Source organism: Amblyomma maculatum, chromosome 3, assembly GCF_055883805.1.
Source record: "Amblyomma maculatum isolate TAMU_Amacu chromosome 3, ASM5588380v1, whole genome shotgun sequence".
Lineage (NCBI taxonomy): Eukaryota > Metazoa > Arthropoda > Arachnida > Ixodida > Ixodidae > Amblyomma > Amblyomma maculatum.
This window is the reverse complement of record NC_139346.1, coordinates 31,544,877-31,564,594: the sequence shown is the minus strand read 5'-3', so window position 1 is coordinate 31,564,594 and position 19,718 is coordinate 31,544,877. Positions and strand designations below refer to the sequence as shown.

General features: G+C 46.4%; 1 protein-coding gene across 1 annotated transcript in view; it reads right to left on the bottom strand.

Annotated features, from left to right (window-relative positions):
- The window catches only part of LOC146194451 (sn-1-specific diacylglycerol lipase ABHD11-like), a 113,986-nt gene extending 97,274 nt beyond the window's left edge, over positions 1–16,712 (bottom strand). Inside the window, exon 1 of the mRNA XM_084596560.1 lies at positions 16,552–16,712. Coding sequence (XP_084452686.1) covers positions 16,552–16,712 — 161 coding nt within the window. The remainder of the gene's footprint in view (positions 1–16,551) is intronic.
- Between the last annotated feature and the right edge of the window lie 3,006 nt (positions 16,713–19,718).

Below are 19,718 nucleotides of genomic sequence, written 5' to 3'. Positions count from 1 at the left end.
GCGACTGGCAGGCGAGCGCCGAGAGCGAAGACGACGAGCGTGTGCCTGTCTCCCGAAGTCGCCACATGGCGGCGTCAGTAATATAAAATTGTGGAATTCAATGCTACATGTGTCTTTGTTTTTTGCTTCCTTTATCTGCTTTATGTAAACGCGGCATTCTCGCCGACTACGGTTATCCTCGACCTCGCCACTCGGCGATTAAATGCTACATGTGTCTGTTTTTTGCTTCCTTTGACTGGTTTATGTAAACGCGGCATCCTCGCCGACTACGGTTATCCTCGACCTAGCCACTCGGCATGGGGAGGATGCCTTTTCCACTGGGGGGGCACTGGGAGGGGCAATGCCGCAATGTTATCTTACTGGCGCCGTCATGTGGCGAGCTTGGTAGACTGGAACACGCTCGTCTTCTTCGTTCTCGGTGCTCTACCGCCAGTTGGTTCGTGCCTTCTTTTGCCGGTGCCTTTGCGTAGGTGAAAGTAAACCTACCTACCCACTTTTACTGGCTTCTGTGACAGTATGTCTTCATCAATTTGCCACATTAAAAGGATGTAACTATCGCTGAGAAAATCACCGCAATTTTTGTTCCAATTATGCCATACTCGATACAGATTTCTTACACCAGCGCCGACAAGCACTCTTATAACGGCACTGAAACAAACGGTAATATTCGCAACGGAAAATGTTACATGTCTGTAATCTCTGCAAAACGCAAAATATCGCTGTCTCATCATTGTCCGCAGCAGCGTTTTTAAGACTGGTGTGCTTCGATTTCTAGGTTGGCGTGTGCAATTATTGGTGCTTTGGCGAAAGCTAGCGAATTTCGGCCCCCAACCTTTCCTTCCTGGCTAGATTAGATAACTACAATTTCAAAATCGAAAACGTAAGAAAAGTTCAGAAGACGGCAAATGCGGGCTGGTTGGTAGATACTGTTATGAGCGGTATTCGCTGGCCGTGCTGACGAAAAAGAAGTCCGACAGACTCCCAGAAGAAGAAGACGCAGACGAGTGCTGTGCTGTGCGAGTGCCGTGCTGTAATCATCCTCAGTGGTGTGGACAACTGCCGTAATGTGAATATTTCCCGTAATATCTCTTGGTGGAGGTGAATCTTTCGATCCCCGTCACAAGCTGGATCTCCGCAGTGGCCGACGCATCATTACCACCACTATGACTACTGACGCCGCTACATCTACTGCCGCCGCACCTGCTGTCGTCATGGCCCATCCCCTTGACCCCGGAGCCTCTTGTGGGACCGACGACGTTGATGTCGACGACTGGCTGGCCCTATACGAACGAGTCAGCAAGCACAACAGGTGGGATCCCACACTTATGCTTGCTAATATTATCTTTTACTTGACTGGAACAGCGCGGGTGTGGTTTGAGACACATGAAGAGGACCTGACATCTTGGGATATCTGTAAGCAGAAGCTGCACGACCTCTTCGGAAAGCCCATTGGCCTTCACCTCGCCGCCAAAAAGGCGCTCGCTTCTCGCGCGTAAACGTCTACAGAATCTTACATCACTTTTATACAGGACGTCCTATCCCTGTGCCCTAAAGTCGACCACGCCATGCCTGAGGAGGATAAAGTCGGCCACATAGTAAAAGGCATTGCCGACGATGCTTTAAACCTCCTTTTATGCAGGGATTGTTCCACCGTAGACTCTGTACTACAAGTGTGCCGACGTTTCGGACGAGCGAAACAGAGGCGCATATCTCATCGTTTCGACCGGCTACCGAACACGGCTGCCAGCTCTTCCTGTGTCGATCTTCCGCCTCCTTGACCGCCAACTAATGACACTACTTTGACCCGCATCATCCACCAAGAGCTCGAGGCAATACCTCCTGCAGCTTCACTCTCGCATACCCCCTTGGCTACAATATCACTCATTCAGGCTGTTGTTCGCCAAGAGGTTGCCAATATGGGTCTTCCTTCTACCTGCCGTACTGAAACCATGGATTCAGGACCTGCCCCTCCAGTAACTGCAGCTGCCTCACCCACCACCGGTTTCTCGCCCCGATATCGGTACCGTAATCCGAATGAGTGGCGTACCAATGACAATCGTTCCATCTGCTTTACTTGTTCCCGCGTTGGCCACATTTCCTATCACTGCCGTAGCCATTGGTACACGCCATCTCGTCAATTCACCTACGTCGACCGCCGCGGAGACTATGCCCCTCGCTATACCTTACCTTGCCCCGACCAGACCACTGTTGACCCCGGTGTCCCTGCTCGTGCTGCCAACCGTTCACCATCCCCGCAGACCCGACGCTCGCGTTCTCCTCTTCCTCGCCGCCGTTTGTCCCCGTCCTATTCCAGACACATACCGGAAAACTAGCCAATGCAGCTCCCGGAGGTGACGCTGCATCTGTGACCCGGACTGAAAAACAAAATAATCGCATCGACGTCCTTGTGGATGGTGTTTCCGTTTCTGCTCTCATTGATACCGGAGCCCAACTGTCCGTTCTCAGCTCCTCAATTCGCCGTCGCCTCAAAAAAGTCCTTACTCCAGCCGTCTCGCCCACAGTTCGCGTCGCCAATGGAAGCCCTGCTGCCGTAGTTGGCATGTGCACAGCGCGAGTTACCATTGGTGGTCGTCATGCTCCAGTGTTGTTCACCGTCCTCCAAGATTGCCCCCACGACATTATCCTTGGCATTGACGTTTTAACCAGCCCACTCTGCCCTCATTGACTGCTCTACCGGCCTACTACGCTTGGACCTTCCGCTCTGCTCTGAAGACCCCTCTTGCTCACCCCGCCTTCGATCAGCACAGTTCTGCCCCCTTCCTCCTTGAGCTGCCGTCTACATCCCTAGCCACCATTCCCACCCGTCCCAGACGGCGACTATCTCGCGTGTCCCATTACTGATGCCATCTTGCAGCGGCACGTCACCCTTCCTTATCTGATTGTGCATATCTCCCAGAACCGTACCACTCTCCTGGTCCTTAACTTCAGCTTATTAACTCAAGTTCTGCCCGAGGGAATTTCACTAGCAGAGCTGTCGCCGATGACCTATTGTGCCATTCAGCTCTGACTACCGATAATCCAAATGCCGTCCCTGAAACACCTCCCACGTCCTCTACATCGCGCCCTGATCCTGTTAAAAGCATGATTGCAGCTGATCTCAAAATAACGGCTTGAGGGGCTAGTTGGTGCTGCATCGTATTCAGAAATGTGGCGCAACAAAAACAAACACAAGAGAAGATACACAACACACGCGCACACTACCAACTGTAATAAGAATCTGAAAACACTTCCTCTTCACCACTCCTCCTCTTCTACACTCAGGTATATTTCATCTTCCTCTTCTTTGCCAAGGGGATAGTGGCACTTTCTTCCTCGCAGACCATAAACATCGACCAAACATGGCAGTCACAAATTCAACACTGTCTTGTTACTCCAGACCTCTGCTTTGCCCAGTAACTCACACAACGCTGGACAAGCAAATATCCCTATATGGTCACATAGTCATACAGTAAATACCATCATCACACATATACAGTAGGACATGTCGATCCACACCACATAACTTGTGTAGTCCATATGTATTGAAAAACTTTAACCTGCCAACGTCTACGAAGCCACGAAGCCCATGTACTTGAGGGAAAAAGATTCCTTAAACTACCATGACCCCAAAACGTAAGAGGGTCCGAGAATAACAGCTTTAGGCCAAGAATAACAGCTTGAGGCCCGATAATACTCTCGTTCTTTGCATTACTCAGGAGGATTGCTTAATAAAAGTAAATTCTTTTCTACGTAAACTCAACGAAGCTTCACTAATACATCTCTCTTCTTTCTTCTGTATCCAGTACGCCTCTAAAATTTCGCGCGCCATCTTATCCCGACTCTTTCCTAAAATGTTAAGCCTGCTAAACAACGGCTCACACTTGCACTTCTGACAGTGCAGGGGTAAATTTGACGCCTTGCCATTTTCTATGGACTTCTCGTGTTCCCTCATTCTATCATTGATACATCTTCCAGTTTGCCCTATCCGCACGTCAGAGGAACCTCATAAATCACTCCCACCCGGCATCCACTAGAACTCTTTACATGCTTCTTATCACATTGTCCTTTCTTTTTGCTCCATAATAATGCACATAACCTACCCAGTTTTTTGGGGGCAGAAAAGACAACTGGCACCTCAAACCGAACTGCCACCTTTTTCAGGCAGTGCGCAACTCTATGTATATAGGGGATCACTTGTGGTCGTTTATTACTCAACATATCTGGCGTTCTTTTTTTCCCTTTCATTTTCTGAAGCAGAGACTCTGCCACCCCACATATAATCATAACCGGGAAACCAGCTACATCAAGCCTTTGTAAATGATTATTACAGCTTTCTTCTGCCATATGTACACATGATTTTACCAAGGCAGACTCCAATCAAAGGGAAGCTATCCCTGTTTTAAGTCTTTGAATGGGCTGATCCATATGGAAGTAGCTCTTTTTTATCCCTGGAGAAATACTTCCAACACACTTCCCCATTACAAATTTTCATATTTAAATCAAGAAACTGCAATTTGTTGTCCACCGGTAGCTCATGAGTAAACGTAAGTCCTTTTCCTTGTAGCTTAAAAATAGAAAGCACACTTTCCACACTTTGATTCACTACAGATTCCTTATCCACAATGACTAAGAAATCGTCAACATATCTAAATATTTTAAAACCTGAACGATGAAGGGTTGTATAAATTGCTCTGTCAACAAAGGATAAAAAGATGTTACATAGAACTAGGGCAACACATGACCCTATACAAATGCCCCTTCTCTGCACATACATATCGGACCCAAACGACACAACATTGGACCTAAGGTAAAACTCGAGTAGGGCTGGAAAATTGTCAACATTTACACCAGCAGAGTTCTGAAAGTCTATAGTGCCATTACTTTTAATGCATTCCCGCACCAATTCAAACAATTCTAAATGTGACACCGAATAGAACAAATCCTCTGCATCAATAGAAAAAAAGTACCCAAGATTGGTTTGATGTTTTAAAAAATTGATCACTTCAAAAGAATTCTTAGTAACAAAGGTATCATGAATCTCCAAACCTTTTAAATGTTTAAGAAGATACCGGCTGATCTGATGCTGCTACGCATCACGTTCACACACAATACATCTGAAAGGCGAGTCCGGTTTATGAGTCTTAACAGTGAAAAACACATCCAAGAAAGCCTTCTTGCATTCACTGATCCCCTTTGCCAACCTGGTTAGCTTCATATCATTACATAACGCAATAGCTTTTGTTATGCAAACGTTCTTCACTTTAACGAAATGTTTCTCAATTGCAATTGTCGCCTTCTCTTCAAAGGGTCCTGCCGGTATCACAGCAAAACCCCCTTCTTTGTCCGTTTGTAGTAATCGAAGATTATTCCTTTCAAAAAACTTCACCACTTCTGCAGTCCATTCTTTTGGTACCAGGTCCTTTTTGTATTTAAAACTTCAAACCAATCTTGGGTACTTTTTTTTCTATTGATGTAGAGGATTTGTTCTATTCGGTGCCACATTTAGAATTGTTTGAATCGGTGCGAGAATGCATTGAAAGTAATGGCACTATAGACTTTCAGAACTCTGCTGGTGTCAATGTGGACAGTTTTCTAGCCCTACTCGAGTTTTACCTTAAGTCCACTGTTGTGTCGTTTGGGTCCGATATGTATCTGCAGAGAAGGGGCATTTGTATACGGTCATGTGTTGCCCCAGTTCCATGTAACATCTTTTTATCCTGTGTTGACAAAGCAATTTATACATCCCTTAATCGTTCAGGTTTTAAAATATTTAGATATGTTAACGATTTCTTAGTCATTGTGGGTAAGTGCTCTGCAGTGAATCAAAGTTTGAAAAGTGTGCTTTCTGTTTTTAAGCTACAAAGAAAAGGACTTACGTTTGCTCATGAGCTGCCGGTGGACAACAAATTGCAGTTCCCTGATTTAAATATGAAAATTTGTAATGGGGAAGTGTGTTGGAAGTATTTTCCCAGGGCTAAAAAAGAGCTACGTCCATATGGATCAGCCCATTCAAAGACTGTTAAAAGAGGGATAGCTTCCCTTTGTTTGGAGTCGGCCTTGTTAAAATCATGTGTACATAAGGCAGAGGAAAGCTTCAATAATCAAAAACAAAGACTTGAGGTGGCTGGTTTCCCGGTTATGATTATATGTGGGGTCGCAGAGTCTCTGCTTCAGAAAATGAAAGGGAAAAAAAGAACGCCAGATATGTTGAGTAATAAACGACCACAAGTGATCCCCTATATACATAGAGTTGCACACTGCCTGAAAAAGGTGGCAGGTCGGTAAGAGGTGCCAGTTGTCTTTTCTGCCCCCAAAAAACTGGGTAGGTTATGTGCATTATTAGGGAGCAAAAAGAAAGGACAATGTGATAAGAAGCATGTAAAGAGTTTTAGTGGATGCCGGGTGGGAGTGATTTATGAGGTTCCTCTGACGTGCGGATAGGGCAAACTGGAAGATGTATCAATGATATAATGAGGGAACAAGACAAGTCCATAGAAAATGGCAAGGCGTCAAATGTACCCCTGCACTGTCAGAAGTGCAAAAGTGAGCCGTTGTTTACCAGGCTTAACATTTTAGGAAAGAGTCGGGATAAGATGGCGCGCGAAATTTTAGAGGCGTACTGGATACAGAAGAAAGAAGAGAGATGTATTAGTGAAGCTTCGTTCAGTTTACGTAGAAAAGAATTTACTTTTATTGAGCAATCCTCCTGAGTAATGCAAAGAACGAGAGTATTATCGGGCCTCAAGCTGTTATTCTTGGCCTAAAGCTGTTATTCTTGGACTCCTCTTACGTTTTGGGGCCATGGTAGTTTAAGGAATCTTTTTCCCTCGAGTACATGGGCTTCGTGGCCTCGTAGACGTTGGTAGGTTAAAGTTTTTCAATACATAGGGACAACACAAGTTATGTGGTGTGGATGGACATGTCCTACTGTATATGTGTGGCAGTGGTATTTAGTGTATGACTACGTGACTATGTGGGGATATTTGCTTGTCCAGCGTGGTGTGAGTTACTGGGCAAAGGAGAAGTCTGGAGTAACAAGACAGTGTAGAATTTGTGACTGCCATGTTTGGACGATGTTTATGGTCTGCGAGGAAGAAAGTGCCACTATCCCCTTGGCAAAGAAGAGGAAGATGAGATGTACCTGAGTGTAGAAGAGGAGGAGTGGTGAAGAGGAAGTGTCTTCAGATTCTTATTACAGTTGGTAGTGTGCGCGTGTGTTGTGTATCTTTTCTTGTGTTTGTGTTTGTTGCGCCACATTTCTGAATACGATGCAGCACCAACTAGCCCCTCAAGCCGTTATTTTGAGATACCTTTCTTGTACTGTGGGCCCTTTTATGTGTTCTCATCCTAACTACGCTCAAGTACATGTGCTCATCGCTCGGATTGCTTCTTCGACATGCCGGGCAAGATGCATCACCTTCTGTTTGCGAAAAGGTTTGGTTCCAGCAGAAGTGTGTGCTTTTTTCGGCATGATTCAGCCGTCCGTTGGTCACGTTAGGAAAATTTGCCGAATTTAGAAATCACAGTTATGGAGGCAAATTCAGATGTTCAAAGACTGGATTCGTATTATATGTTGCACAATACACCCTGTGTGGGTTGCGGAAAAAAGTTTGAAGGAAACATGGCGTCTAGTGACCCAGACAACAGAGTTTTTGTGGCTACGTTATGTGGCTTTGTTGCCAAGAAAAATGGAAAAGCATACTGAAAGCCTAGGCAGCTGGTTGTTTTGAGGGATATCTCTATTCCAGTAAAAGTTGCTGATACCGTAAAGAAGGGCCCGAAATATAGTGTGCTGCTCAAGATTCTAGCTTGTTAGCTTATGTCCTTGAACAGAAAGATAGCGGATAAAGCTGGTCAAGATCGGGACGATGCTTACTGGATGGGCTTGATAGTATCCTTAGGACGTCTTGGAAGAAGGACCTGGTACCAAAGGAATGTACTTCAGAAGTGGTGAAATTTTTTGAAAGGAATAATCTTCGATTACTACAAACGGACAAAGAAGGGGGTTTTGCTGTGATAGCGGCTGGACTCTTTGCAGAGAAAGCGACAATTGTAATTGAGAAAAATTTCGTTAAAGTAAAGAAGAAAGTTTGCAGAACGAAAGCTATTGCGCTATGTAATGATATGAAGCTAACCAGGTTGGCAAAGGGGATCAGTGAATGCAAGAAGGCTTTTTTGGATGTGTTCTTCACTGTTAAGACTCATAAACCGGACTCGCGTTTCAGATGTATTGTGTGTGAACGTGATGCGTGGCAGCAGCAGATCAGCCGGTATCTTCTTAAACATTTAAAAGGTTTGGAGGTTCATGATCCCTTTGCTACTAAGAATTCTTTTAAAGTGATCAATTTTTTAAAACATCAAACCAATCTTGCGTGCTTTTTTTCTATTGAGGTAGAGGATTTGTTCTATTCGGTGCCACATTTAGAATTGTTTGAATCGGTGCGGGAATGCATTGAAAGTAATGGCACTATAGACTTTCAGAACTCTGCTGGTGTCAATGTGGACAGTTTTCGAACCCTACTCGAGTTTTACCTTAGTCCACTGTTGTGTCGTTTGGGTGCGATATGTATTTGCAGTGAAGGGGCATTTGTATAGGGTCATGTGTTGCCCCAGTTCTATGTAACATCTTTTTATCCTCTGTTGACAGAGCAATTAATACATCCCTTAATGGTTCAGGTTTTAAAAATATTTAGATATGTTGACGCTTTCTTAGTCATTGTGGATAAGGGCTCTGCAGTGAATCAAAGTGTGGAAAGTGTGCTTTCTATTTTTAAGCTACAAGGAAAAGGACTTACGTTTACTCATGAGCTACCGGTGGACAGCAAATTGCAGTTTCTTGATTTAAATATGAAAATTTGTTATGGGGAAGTGTGTTGGAAGTATTTTCCTAGGGCTAAAAAAGAGGTTCTTCCATATGGATCATCCCATTCAAAGACTGTTAAAAGAGGGATAGCTTCCCTTTGTTTGGAGTCGGCCTTGTTAAAATCATGTGTACATATGGCAGAGGAAAGCTTCAATAATCAAATACAAAGACTTGAGGTGGCTGGTTTCCCGGTTATGATTATATGTGGGGTGGCAGAGTCTCTGCCAATTCCAGAAACACAAGAAGACCAAGTACTGGGACTCTTCATTCACCAACACCGCAGGCCAGACACCACATTGGCCAATCTCCGCAAGGTGGGGGACCAGGTGGGCCGCATGGTCCGCCGGGTTTCCAATAAACGCGGGGGGTTATGAAGCAAGGATGCCTTGCGGCTGGCAAACGCCTTCGTAACCAGTCGAACCCTTTATTCGACTCCATATCTCCACCTGCGGAAGCAAGATGAGGATGCCCTCGAGGTCATTCTCCGCAAAATCAATAAGCGGGCCCTCTATATTCCGGTGAATACCTCAAACCAGCGCCTCATGCCGCTGGGATAGGTGAACACCTTCAGGGAATTAAGGGAAGCGCACCTCACAAATCAATACGCGTTTGTCGCAGACGCAGTAGGGCCGCCGCCTTCTTGCCCGGCTGCACATCAAATATAGGACAGTTATGGAAGAACGGGCACGCATTCCAGCGCCGTGGAGATGCGCCCTCCGCGTACGCCCTCTTCCCGCCAATATGCGACGCGAAGACCATGATGGCAGACGCCTGGTGCGGGCGGAGGCCCTGGCACGCCATTATGGTTCTAAACCCGGCGTTTTTTATGTGGACGCCTCTGGCCCGCACCATGGGGGGTGGTACACGGCCGCAGTCGTCCACGAGGCGAAAACAGTCAACGGTCTTAGCTTCAGGGCCCGCAACATAACTCATGCGGAGGAGGTCACCATAGCATTGGCTGCTTCCCATTCTGACTCGAAATATGTAATTTCCGACTCGCGAGGGGCCTGTCGGAATGTCGAACAGGGCTGGACCCTTTATCTAGCCTACCGAATACTTCAACATAGCTCCTACATTGGGGACTCCACTACCCGATATATTATTTGGGCTCCTGCTCATCAGGGGCTGGCTGGAAACGGGGCTGCCGACGCCGCCGCCCGCGCGCTCTCTCTCCGGGAAGTTTCCTCCTCCTCCCCCTCCGACCAGGACGCTGATCCTAATCCGGCCTATACATTCAAAGATATCGTAAATTACTACCAATCTAGCCACAGCCTTTACCACCGCCCATGTAAAGGCCTTTCAAAGGCGGATGAGCGGCTCTTACTCCGCCTCTATACCAACACACTGCTGTGCCCGGCAGCTCTAAAACACTTCGACCCTGCTTTCTCTGGCAGCTGCCCGCACTGTGGGGTGGTGTCTTCGGACATCTAGCACATGGTGTGGGCCTGCTCCTCAAATCTGGCTATCCCCCTCACCCCAACCCAACCCGGGAGGACTGGGAGGCGACCCTGCTCGGCTGCTCCGACCTGAAGGCCGAACGGGCCTTAGTCGGGCGAGCCCGAGCGGCGGCAGACGCCACTGGGGTCCCGAACTAGGGACCTCCACCTAGTGTTTGTGAGGGTTGGCCCCTTCAGGGTCAGCTCACGCATAACCTCCTGTATTTGTATCCTATATAAATGTTTTCTACCACAACCAATGCTTCAGAAAATGAAAGGGAAAAAAGAACGACAGATATGTTGAGAAATAAACTACCACAAGTGATCCGCCATATACATAGAGTTGCACACTGCCTGAAAAAGGTGGCAGGTAGGTTTGAGGTGCCAGTTGTGTTTTCTGCGCCCAAAAAACTGGGTGGGTAATGTGCATTAATACGGAGGAAAAAAAAAGGACAATGTGATAAGAAGCATGTAAAGAGTTTTAGTGGATGTCTGGTGGGAGTGATTTATGAGGTTCCTCTGTCGTGCGGTAAAGTATATATAGGGCAAACTGGAAGATGTATCAATGATAGAATGAGGGAACACGATAAGTACATAAAACATGGCAAGGGGTCAAATTTACCCCTGCACTGTCAGAAGTGCAAGTGTGAGCCGTTGTTTAGCAGGCTTAACATTTTAGGAAAGAGTCGGGATAAGATGGCGCGCGAAATTTTAGAGGCGTACTGGATACAGAAGAAAGAAGAGAGATGTATTAGTGAAGCTTCGTTCAGTTTACGTAGAAAAGAATTTACTTTTATTGAGCAATCCTCCTGAGTAATGCAAAGAACGAGAGTATTATCGGGCCTCAAGCTGTTATTCTTGGCCTAAAGCTGTTATTCTTGGACTCCTCTTACGTTTTGGGGCCATGGTAGTTTAAGGAATCTTTTTCCCTCGAGTACATGGGCTTCGTGGCCTCGTAGACGTTGGTAGGTTGAAGTTTTTCAATACATAGGGACAACACAAGTTATGTGGTGTGGATGGACATGTCCTACTGTATATGTGTGGCAGTGGTATTTAGTGTATGACTACGTGACTATGTGGGGATATTTGCTTGTCCAGCGTGGTGTGAGTTACTGGGCAAAGGAGAAGTCTGGAGTAACAAGACAGTGTAGAATTTGTGACTGCCATGTTTGGACGATGTTTATGGTCTGCGAGGAAGAAAGTGCCACTAACCCCTTGGCAAAGAAGAGGAAGATGAGATGTACCTGAGTGTAGAAGAGGAGGAGTGGTGAAGAGGAAGTGTTTTCAGATTCTTATTACAGTTGGTAGTGTGCGCGTATGTTGTGTATCTTCTCTTGTGTTTGTGCTTGTTGCGCCACATTTCTGAATACGATGCAGCTGATCTCCAGCCTGAATTCACCGCAGAGTTAAAGCAGCTTTTGCTCACCTACAGTAACCTTTTTGACTTCTGTACCCGCCCATTGGGTCAAACCACAGTTGTCAGTCACCGCATTGACACCGGTGATGCCAGTCCTATTCACAGGCGGCCCTATCGTGTTTCGCTTGCCGTGCGACGCGTCATCCAAACAGAGGTCGACAAAATGTTGGCGAACGACATAATTGAGCCTTCCAGTAGCCCCTGGGCATCCCCTGTTGTGTTGGTCAAAAAGAAAGATAACAGTTGGAGATTCTGCGTTGACTATCGTCATTTAAATAAGATAACAAGAAAAGATGTGAATCCTCTTCCGCGTATAGACGACGCGCTTGATACTTTGCACGGAGCCAGCTACTTTTCGTCCATCGACCTTCGTTCCGGCTACTGTCAGATCTCTGTCGACGAGACAGACCGTGAATAAACAGCGTTCATCATCCCTGACGGCGTTTATCAATTCAAAGTCATTCCTTTTGGCCTTTGCAATGCCCCAGCAACCTTCGAAGGTATGATGGACTCTTTGCTCCGAGGCTTCAAGTGGACCACTTGTTTGTGTTATCTTGACGATGTAGTAGTTTTCTTGCCTACATTTGAAAGCCGTCTCCGTCGCCTTTCTACAATCCTAGCGCTTTTTCGCCGCGCGGGACTGCAACCAAACTCCAAAAAGTGCAGCTTTGGTGACCGACCAATCAAAGTCCTTGGTCACTTGGTTAATGCTGCCGGCGTACAGCCTGACCCCGACAAGATTCGTGCCGTCAGAGATTTTCCCACTCCACTTTCATCCAGTGATGTTCGAAGCTTTATTCGTCTATGTTCTTACTTCCGACGATTCGTCCCGAATTTCGCAGCGCTAGCTCGTCCTCTCACCAATCTCCTAAAGAAAGACGTTTCATTCTCCTGGGGGCCTGAACAAGTTGCAGCTTTCTCGGAACTTATTGCTGCTCTCACAACTCCACCCGTATTGGTCCATTTCAACCCATCTGCCAATACTGAATTCCGCACCGACACAAGTGGCCATGGCATTGGAGCTATACTTGCACAGCGACAACACCGGCACACAAGGGTAATTGCGTATGCCAGCCACCTCTTATCTACGTCCGAACAAACTTACTCTATCACAGAGCGAGAGTGCCTGGCACTTGTTTGGGCTATTACAAAATTCCGCCCTTATTTGTTTGGCCGGCATTTTACTGTTATAACAGACCATCACGCCTTGTGTTGGCTTTCCTCCCTCAAAGATCCTACAGGCCGTTTGGGGCGCTGGGCGCTTCGATTACAAGAGTATACATTTTCCACCGTGTACAAGTCCGGCCGGCTTCACCAAGATGCATACTGCTTGTCCCGTCATCCTGTCGACTCCCCTAGTCCTACCGACTCTGACGATGACGCATGTGTCTTGTCTCTGTCGGCCTTTTCTAACATTGTCGACGAACAACACTTATATCCTTTGCTCCATTACATTATCCTCCGTCTGATCTGCGACCGACCTGATCCATCTCTTGCCTTATATGTACTCCACGAGAACACCCAATACCGACGCATTATGCGACCAGACGGCACAGACCTTTTGCTCGTCGTTCCTCAACATCTGCGTTCCACCATCCTTGACCAGTTTCATGATGCTCCAACGGCTGGCCACCTGGGTGTCTCTCGCACATACGACAGCCTGCGCCGACGCTTCTACTGGCCGGGGCTCTACCGCTCCGTCCAGCAATACATTGCCGCATGTGAATTGTGTCACCGTCGAAAGAAGCCCACAATTATACCTTCAGGCCATTTGCAGCCGATCCCCATACCCACTGACCCATTTTCCTGTGTAGGTGTTGACCTTCTTGCGCCCTTTCCAGTTTCCGCCTCAGGGAACAAATGAATCGCCGTCGCCACCGATTATGCTACGCGGTATGCTATTACCAGAGCCATCCCGACCAGCTGCGCCACAGACGTCGCTGACTTCCTCCTAGAAAACGTGATTCTACATTATGGTGCCCCTCGTGAACTACTGACTGACCGTGGCCGCTGCTTGCTGTCGCGAGTGGTTGACGAAATTCTCCGTTCGTGCTCCGTCCGTCACAAATTCACCACAGCCTATGAGCCCCAGACCAACGGCCTCACGGAACGCCTAAACCGTACCCTCACAGACATGCTGTCCATGTATGTGTCTGACGACCACCGGGATTGGGACGTTATTCTACCCTTTGTGACATTCGCCTACAATTCATCTGTCCATTCTACCGCTGGATACTCCCCATTGTATCTGTTATTTGGCCGCCACCCGTTACTGCCCTTCGACACCTCACTACCTGCGGCAGACGCCACCAGTACTTGCGCCAGTGATGCCGTAGCCCACGCTCATGATGCCCACCGGATAGCTCATGTCAGGCTCTCTGCATCCCAAGTCTCTCAAAAGTTCCGGTACGACAGTCGCCACCGTGATGTCCACTACCCTCCTGGGTCACTCGTCTTGCTGTGGCTCCCGTGCCGTCGCGTGGGCTTGTGCAAAAATTTTTGCCCCGTTACACAGGCCCTTACCGAGTTTTGCGCCCCGTGACAGACGTCACATACGAAGTTGAATTTGTGCCTCCGAAATCCTCCTCCAGAGCGCCATCCTCTGAAATAGTGCATGTGTCCCGCCTAACGCCCTATTATGCACGTTCTGTTTCACAAACGTAGAACGCACCGGGGCTGTTCTTTTCCCGAGGGGGGTAGTGTTATGAGCGGTATTCGCTGGCCGTGCTGACGAAAAAGAAGTCCGACAGACTCCCAGAAGAAGAAGACGCAGACGAGTGCTGTGCTGTGCGAGTGCTGTGCTGTGATCATCCTCAGTGGTGCGGACAACTGCCGTACTGTGAATATTTCCCGTAACAATACTTAAGAATCGAGTAACACTGCGCTAGGGTAGACGAAACACGTAAACGACAGACCCATGCGCTGACTAGAAGAAACTTTCCAACGCAACAAAAGGAATATGGATTCCCCTTTACTGCGCATGCCGTGTCGGTGGCGTGGGTGGCGAATGGATGATTTTTTCGAGTCGGATCGTAAGAGTTGACGCGATAGCATGAGCATTTTCTTCAGCATATTTAGAGACAAATGGCGCAATGTCAGGCTGCGGCAATGAACCCTTTCTTCGAAAGGAGTTGTACATGTATTGGCGCAAAATTTTCTTAGGTTTACCTCCAATAATACCTGTCAAAATACCTGTCACAGAGATTAGTAGTTTTCAAAAGAGATGCATGACCTGGTGATGCACAGGCGTTTGGGGAAAAGCTTGCGTCAGCATATCCGAAAGGTCACGCACCTTCACAAGAAGAGCGCATGCGGAATATTATCTGCATTTTATTACTCATAAATGACAAATATTTGACGCTGACTGTCAAGATGCAGCAGAAATGAAAATGCTGCCGGAATATGCCTCGAGGACGGAAATCATTTATTAAAGCGGGTGATCCTTGTGGGACAAACTATCGGGCTGAGCGACCGACACCTAGATAGGTTTTATTTTGCTTGCAACTAACGCGTCGTGAAATACTCTCCTTTAGCAACAGCCAAAAGTGCAATACATCAACAACCTTAGCAAAACAGTTGTATCATGTTACACGTGTTTAAATACGTATACAGCGACACTGAATAAAACTCCTTTGTCACGGACTCCGCACAGCGGTATCCCTTTAGCCAACGTAGTAGGAAAGCAACCGCGGAAGTGCGGCGTACGGTCCGCTGCTCGAAACAGTGACATATATATGTTAGCGGTGAACCACGCGAACGTAACTGGGCAAAAAGCATTGCGGCGAAGAAGAGAACAGAGCTGAGGTTCTTTTACAGTGTCATTTATTTGGATCTAAGCTCCAGCTCTAGATGGCATATAGGAAAGTTGTTCATTAATATTTTAGCGGTGAACCACACGAACGTAACTGGGCAAAAAGCATTGCGGCGAAGAAGAGAACAGAGCTGAGGTTCTTTTAAAGTGTCATTTATTTGGACCTAAGCTCCAGCTCTAGATGGAATATAGGAAAGTTGTTCATTAATATTTTCTTCCAATTTCTTTCGGCTTTCGCTTGAAAAAGGGTCATGCGATCAACCTGCCATTTTCCGCTGTTAGGTCAATGACGTAAACATCTGTCATTACAAATAACTAGTAGTAGTGATGCGGAACCGATCACAGTCTGAGGTTTGTCTTGGCTTATTAACACATAATCGAATGCGGAAATTTCGCACTTTCTTCATTTTGTTTTCCATTCTTTGAACTCAAGGCGCAACTTTGGGTTTTTCACTTCGGCTTAAGTGTGCTCCGGGTCGTGTGGTAATTGCTCAATTAAAGATGTGGCAGATAACAGGTGCGATGTTTTTAGAGATTCAGTCACTTTAGCCGTGGGAATCCCGTGATCTCTCTCCCTACCCCCTAAACGTACGCCACCTGTCTCCTTTATCGGCAGTCTCACGTGCAGGCGAGGCTGCTTAGTGACGAGCATCGATCCCGAGTGCAGAACGAGCTAGCTTCTATGATCCGTGCAGAGAAAGCCATTAGACACTGACGTTTACAATCAAAGCTGTCGTTGGTAAACACACCTGAATTTAAATTCTTGTTGTATATTATTGCTCACGAAAGGTTACCCTGTTGTTGGAATTGACGTCTTCTCGTCAGAACTCGGCAATAAAATTACACATTAGCTGCTAATTATCCTGAATATCGTTTTTTTTTTTCAATGTTTTTATGCTTCTTCATAATAGTCGAAGATCTCGAAGCCTTTTTATTATGACGGCGAATGACTGCCACATTTCACGTTGCACACATAGCTCGGTTGGGCCTTATCGACACTAATGCCACGGCAACGTATACATACCTGCCATACCAGTGCTGGCGGACGAAGGAATGGCCGTGGCATGTGATGGGCACTGCCGTCTTTCGGATTTCCGCTCGACAGGTGGGCGGTATGGCCTCGGAGAAGAGGCTTCGAGGCAGCCGTAGGGACCACGCCAGCATCATGGATCGCACCGTCGCCATGTGCAATGTTACCTGCAGCTCTCGCCTGTTATATACGAAGGGAAGAAAATTTCCCGCTTTCAAATCTACCGATTTGCTGTGTGATATGTGAAAGCAGACCGAAAACGCAGTAGGTTAATTCCTACTGTTGAGTGGTGCCCCGACCGCCATTTTCCCTGCCTGCATTACAGACTAATTCCACGCTGTACGGCTCTGAGCGCGCGCGCGAGAGAAGCTACACACTAACACTATAAGTTTAAATTCTTTGCATTTAAATTACAACTAATCTCTTTTGTCTACGAGACGTGTTTAATTTTTTTTTAGCGTCGAAAGGGAAATTGCACTCATCAAGGAGGTTTGCAATACATTCCAGTGCTGTATCAAAGCCTAATAGATTGAGGCTCTAAACCTTTGTCGCAGTAAGATACGTGTATAGACGTTTTATAAATAATGTTGGCGGGTAATGCGTACAAGCAAATTTAACAGTTCATGTATATGTGCACTTGCTGGCGGCTTTGTTAGATTAATGACTATGTCGCTCGCGCTCTGGGTTCTTAAAGTTGGCTATAAGCATGTTTTTCAAATGCCATGCTAAAGCATTGAAGCAAGGACTGAAGTAAGGCTGAAAACTGCACTCGACATCGGTCGGGCCTGACACATTTTCAACGAGGGCCCGCCTGGTTGTCACCATATTGCTCGCTGGGTTGTCGCGTGCGCCTGACGTCAATACGGTGGAAGCAGCAGCGGAACTGGCTTGCAACAGCCCAGCAGAGAATCGTTTCAACACTCTCCTCGTCCAGTGCACAGGTCTGTACCTAGTAGACATCAGCTCCAAAACGAAGAATTAAAAGATGCAAGGTGCGGCCACTTCTCGATGTGCTTACATCATTTGGAGGTGTGACATTATTGAACAGATGTAGTACTCATAATCTGTATGTAAATGTGCATTAAGGCTATGACGCAAAGTGTAATAGAGTACTGCTGTGCAGATTACTATCTGGTTACTTCCCATAGCTGCGGTCATAGTTCAGATTTGGGTCGGCATCATGTATACGGTTATTTCTCAAATTTGCATAGTCCCAAACCTTAACCTCCTCGCAGAAACGTAATGGTGTATGCCACGCAAGTCACAGAAAACAAAATCTTGCGGGTGTGCCTAGTACATAATCAGCACTGTCAATTTCCCCGCCAGCCGAATGCATTAAAGATTTCATTGAAGATGCTTTCAAACTTCTGTTAGCGCGCAAACAGTACAGAAGCGGGTCGTACTCCCTACAAAAGGCATAAAATATATCTGCTGAGACAAGACATGGCTTAGTATTGAGAAGCGGTGGCCTGTGGGGCACACAGCTGAGAGTTTTTGAATATAAATTTTAAGAGAATACTACATTTCTTTTAGCGCATTGCGATTAGCTGCCACGGATGAAATGCTCATTTCGGCCAAGAAATTCAATCACATCGCGATCTGCCCACTATTAAAAGACATTTCATTGTGTGTCTCATGTCAGTTTTTCGTGTCACACAGGCCACTATGTTGTTGTCTTTACACTGCTGCGAAAGGCTCCTCGCGTTTTCGATGGAAGTATAGCCTCCTGCATTCGTCCACATTGTTGAACCGACCAAGTGGACCACAAAATGTCATCGGTTATGTCACGTGAATATCTTCTTTTGAAGCTCGAGAAATAATTATAAACTATTTTGCTGCACCAGGGGCCGGAGTGTGCGCCGGGAAATTATTCTGCAGTTGCAATTATACAAACGGCTAAACTCATTACAACGCGTAAGGCGTTTAATTAAAGGAGCGCAAACACCCGCGCCACGCCTTTCCACAGTACCGAAAATGGCACCTTGCGGTAATTTCGTCACACTGAAAGCCACTGGACCATGCCGTCTAGAAACACTTACAGCTCAACGGAAATAGAAATAGAAGCGACAGCGGTGTTATAGTTCGTAGCACTACCGTGACGCGCTCATTGCTTAATCCTGAGCAGACCTAAGCGTTTGAACACAGTGGGATGAGAAGAAAACGACGCATTCTAGGAACTGCAATGGAACACGACACTCGTTAGAGTAAAGTGAGGTTTTAGAGAGCATTGCTGTCAAGAACACTTTGCTAAGCAGCAACCGCTTGTTTTTTTTTTTTTCTTTTTGTTAATGAGCACACTGTCAATATTACACTGTAGCAAACAAAAGCTCACGATCAACTAATCGGGTAGCTTTTAGGATATGCAGCTTTATATAGGAGCTTGTTTAACTAATAGCTGCTGCAGTAGAGGTAATATTATCTGCTTAACATTTCCTCTCTCGTTTATCACACTAATTAAAGAGAACGAAAACCAGGAATTGAACCATGTACCTGACCATCACCAGATATTAGAAGAAGAAATATTTTATTTTACTACATAGAACATAACCCATCCATTAAGTGTCCATGAGGAGGTCCCATAATCTATGACCTCCCGTATTTGTGAGTATTAATTTGGAAGCGTTGTTCTGCATATTTTGAAATTTCCTTTGTGTGTCTTATGGGGCCTTAATGTTCAACTTCTCCTCATTAATGAAATGCTAGCTACCAGGAGGTCTCGGCCATTTTTTTTATACACTTTTGGAATACTACTGATTTTGCATCAAATGTTACCTGCCGCACTGCATTTGTGTCATTGCGGCTTGGCCAACAAAATCGGACTTTGGGATCGAACTTTAACCAAGGCGAGCTGAGTTCTATGGAAGTGGGGCATAAAAGCATCCCAATCGTAACCAACGTCACTGAAAGGTACATGCGTATCTTTCGCAGCCAACTTACAGTTTCAAGATGTCAAACCGCACATACAACCTCTCCCCACTACTAAACCAAGGAGAAAGAAAATGGATTACTCCAAAAAAAAAGAAAAACTAAGTGTGGCTTTTGTTTAAGGTTGCTAATTTCCGCCATTCGTTATAATTACATTGCCTAGTCGTATAGTACCGTGAGGTGTCATTGGAAAGATCGCGTGCTTGAGTATCAGTGAAGTCATGTGAACCAGGGGT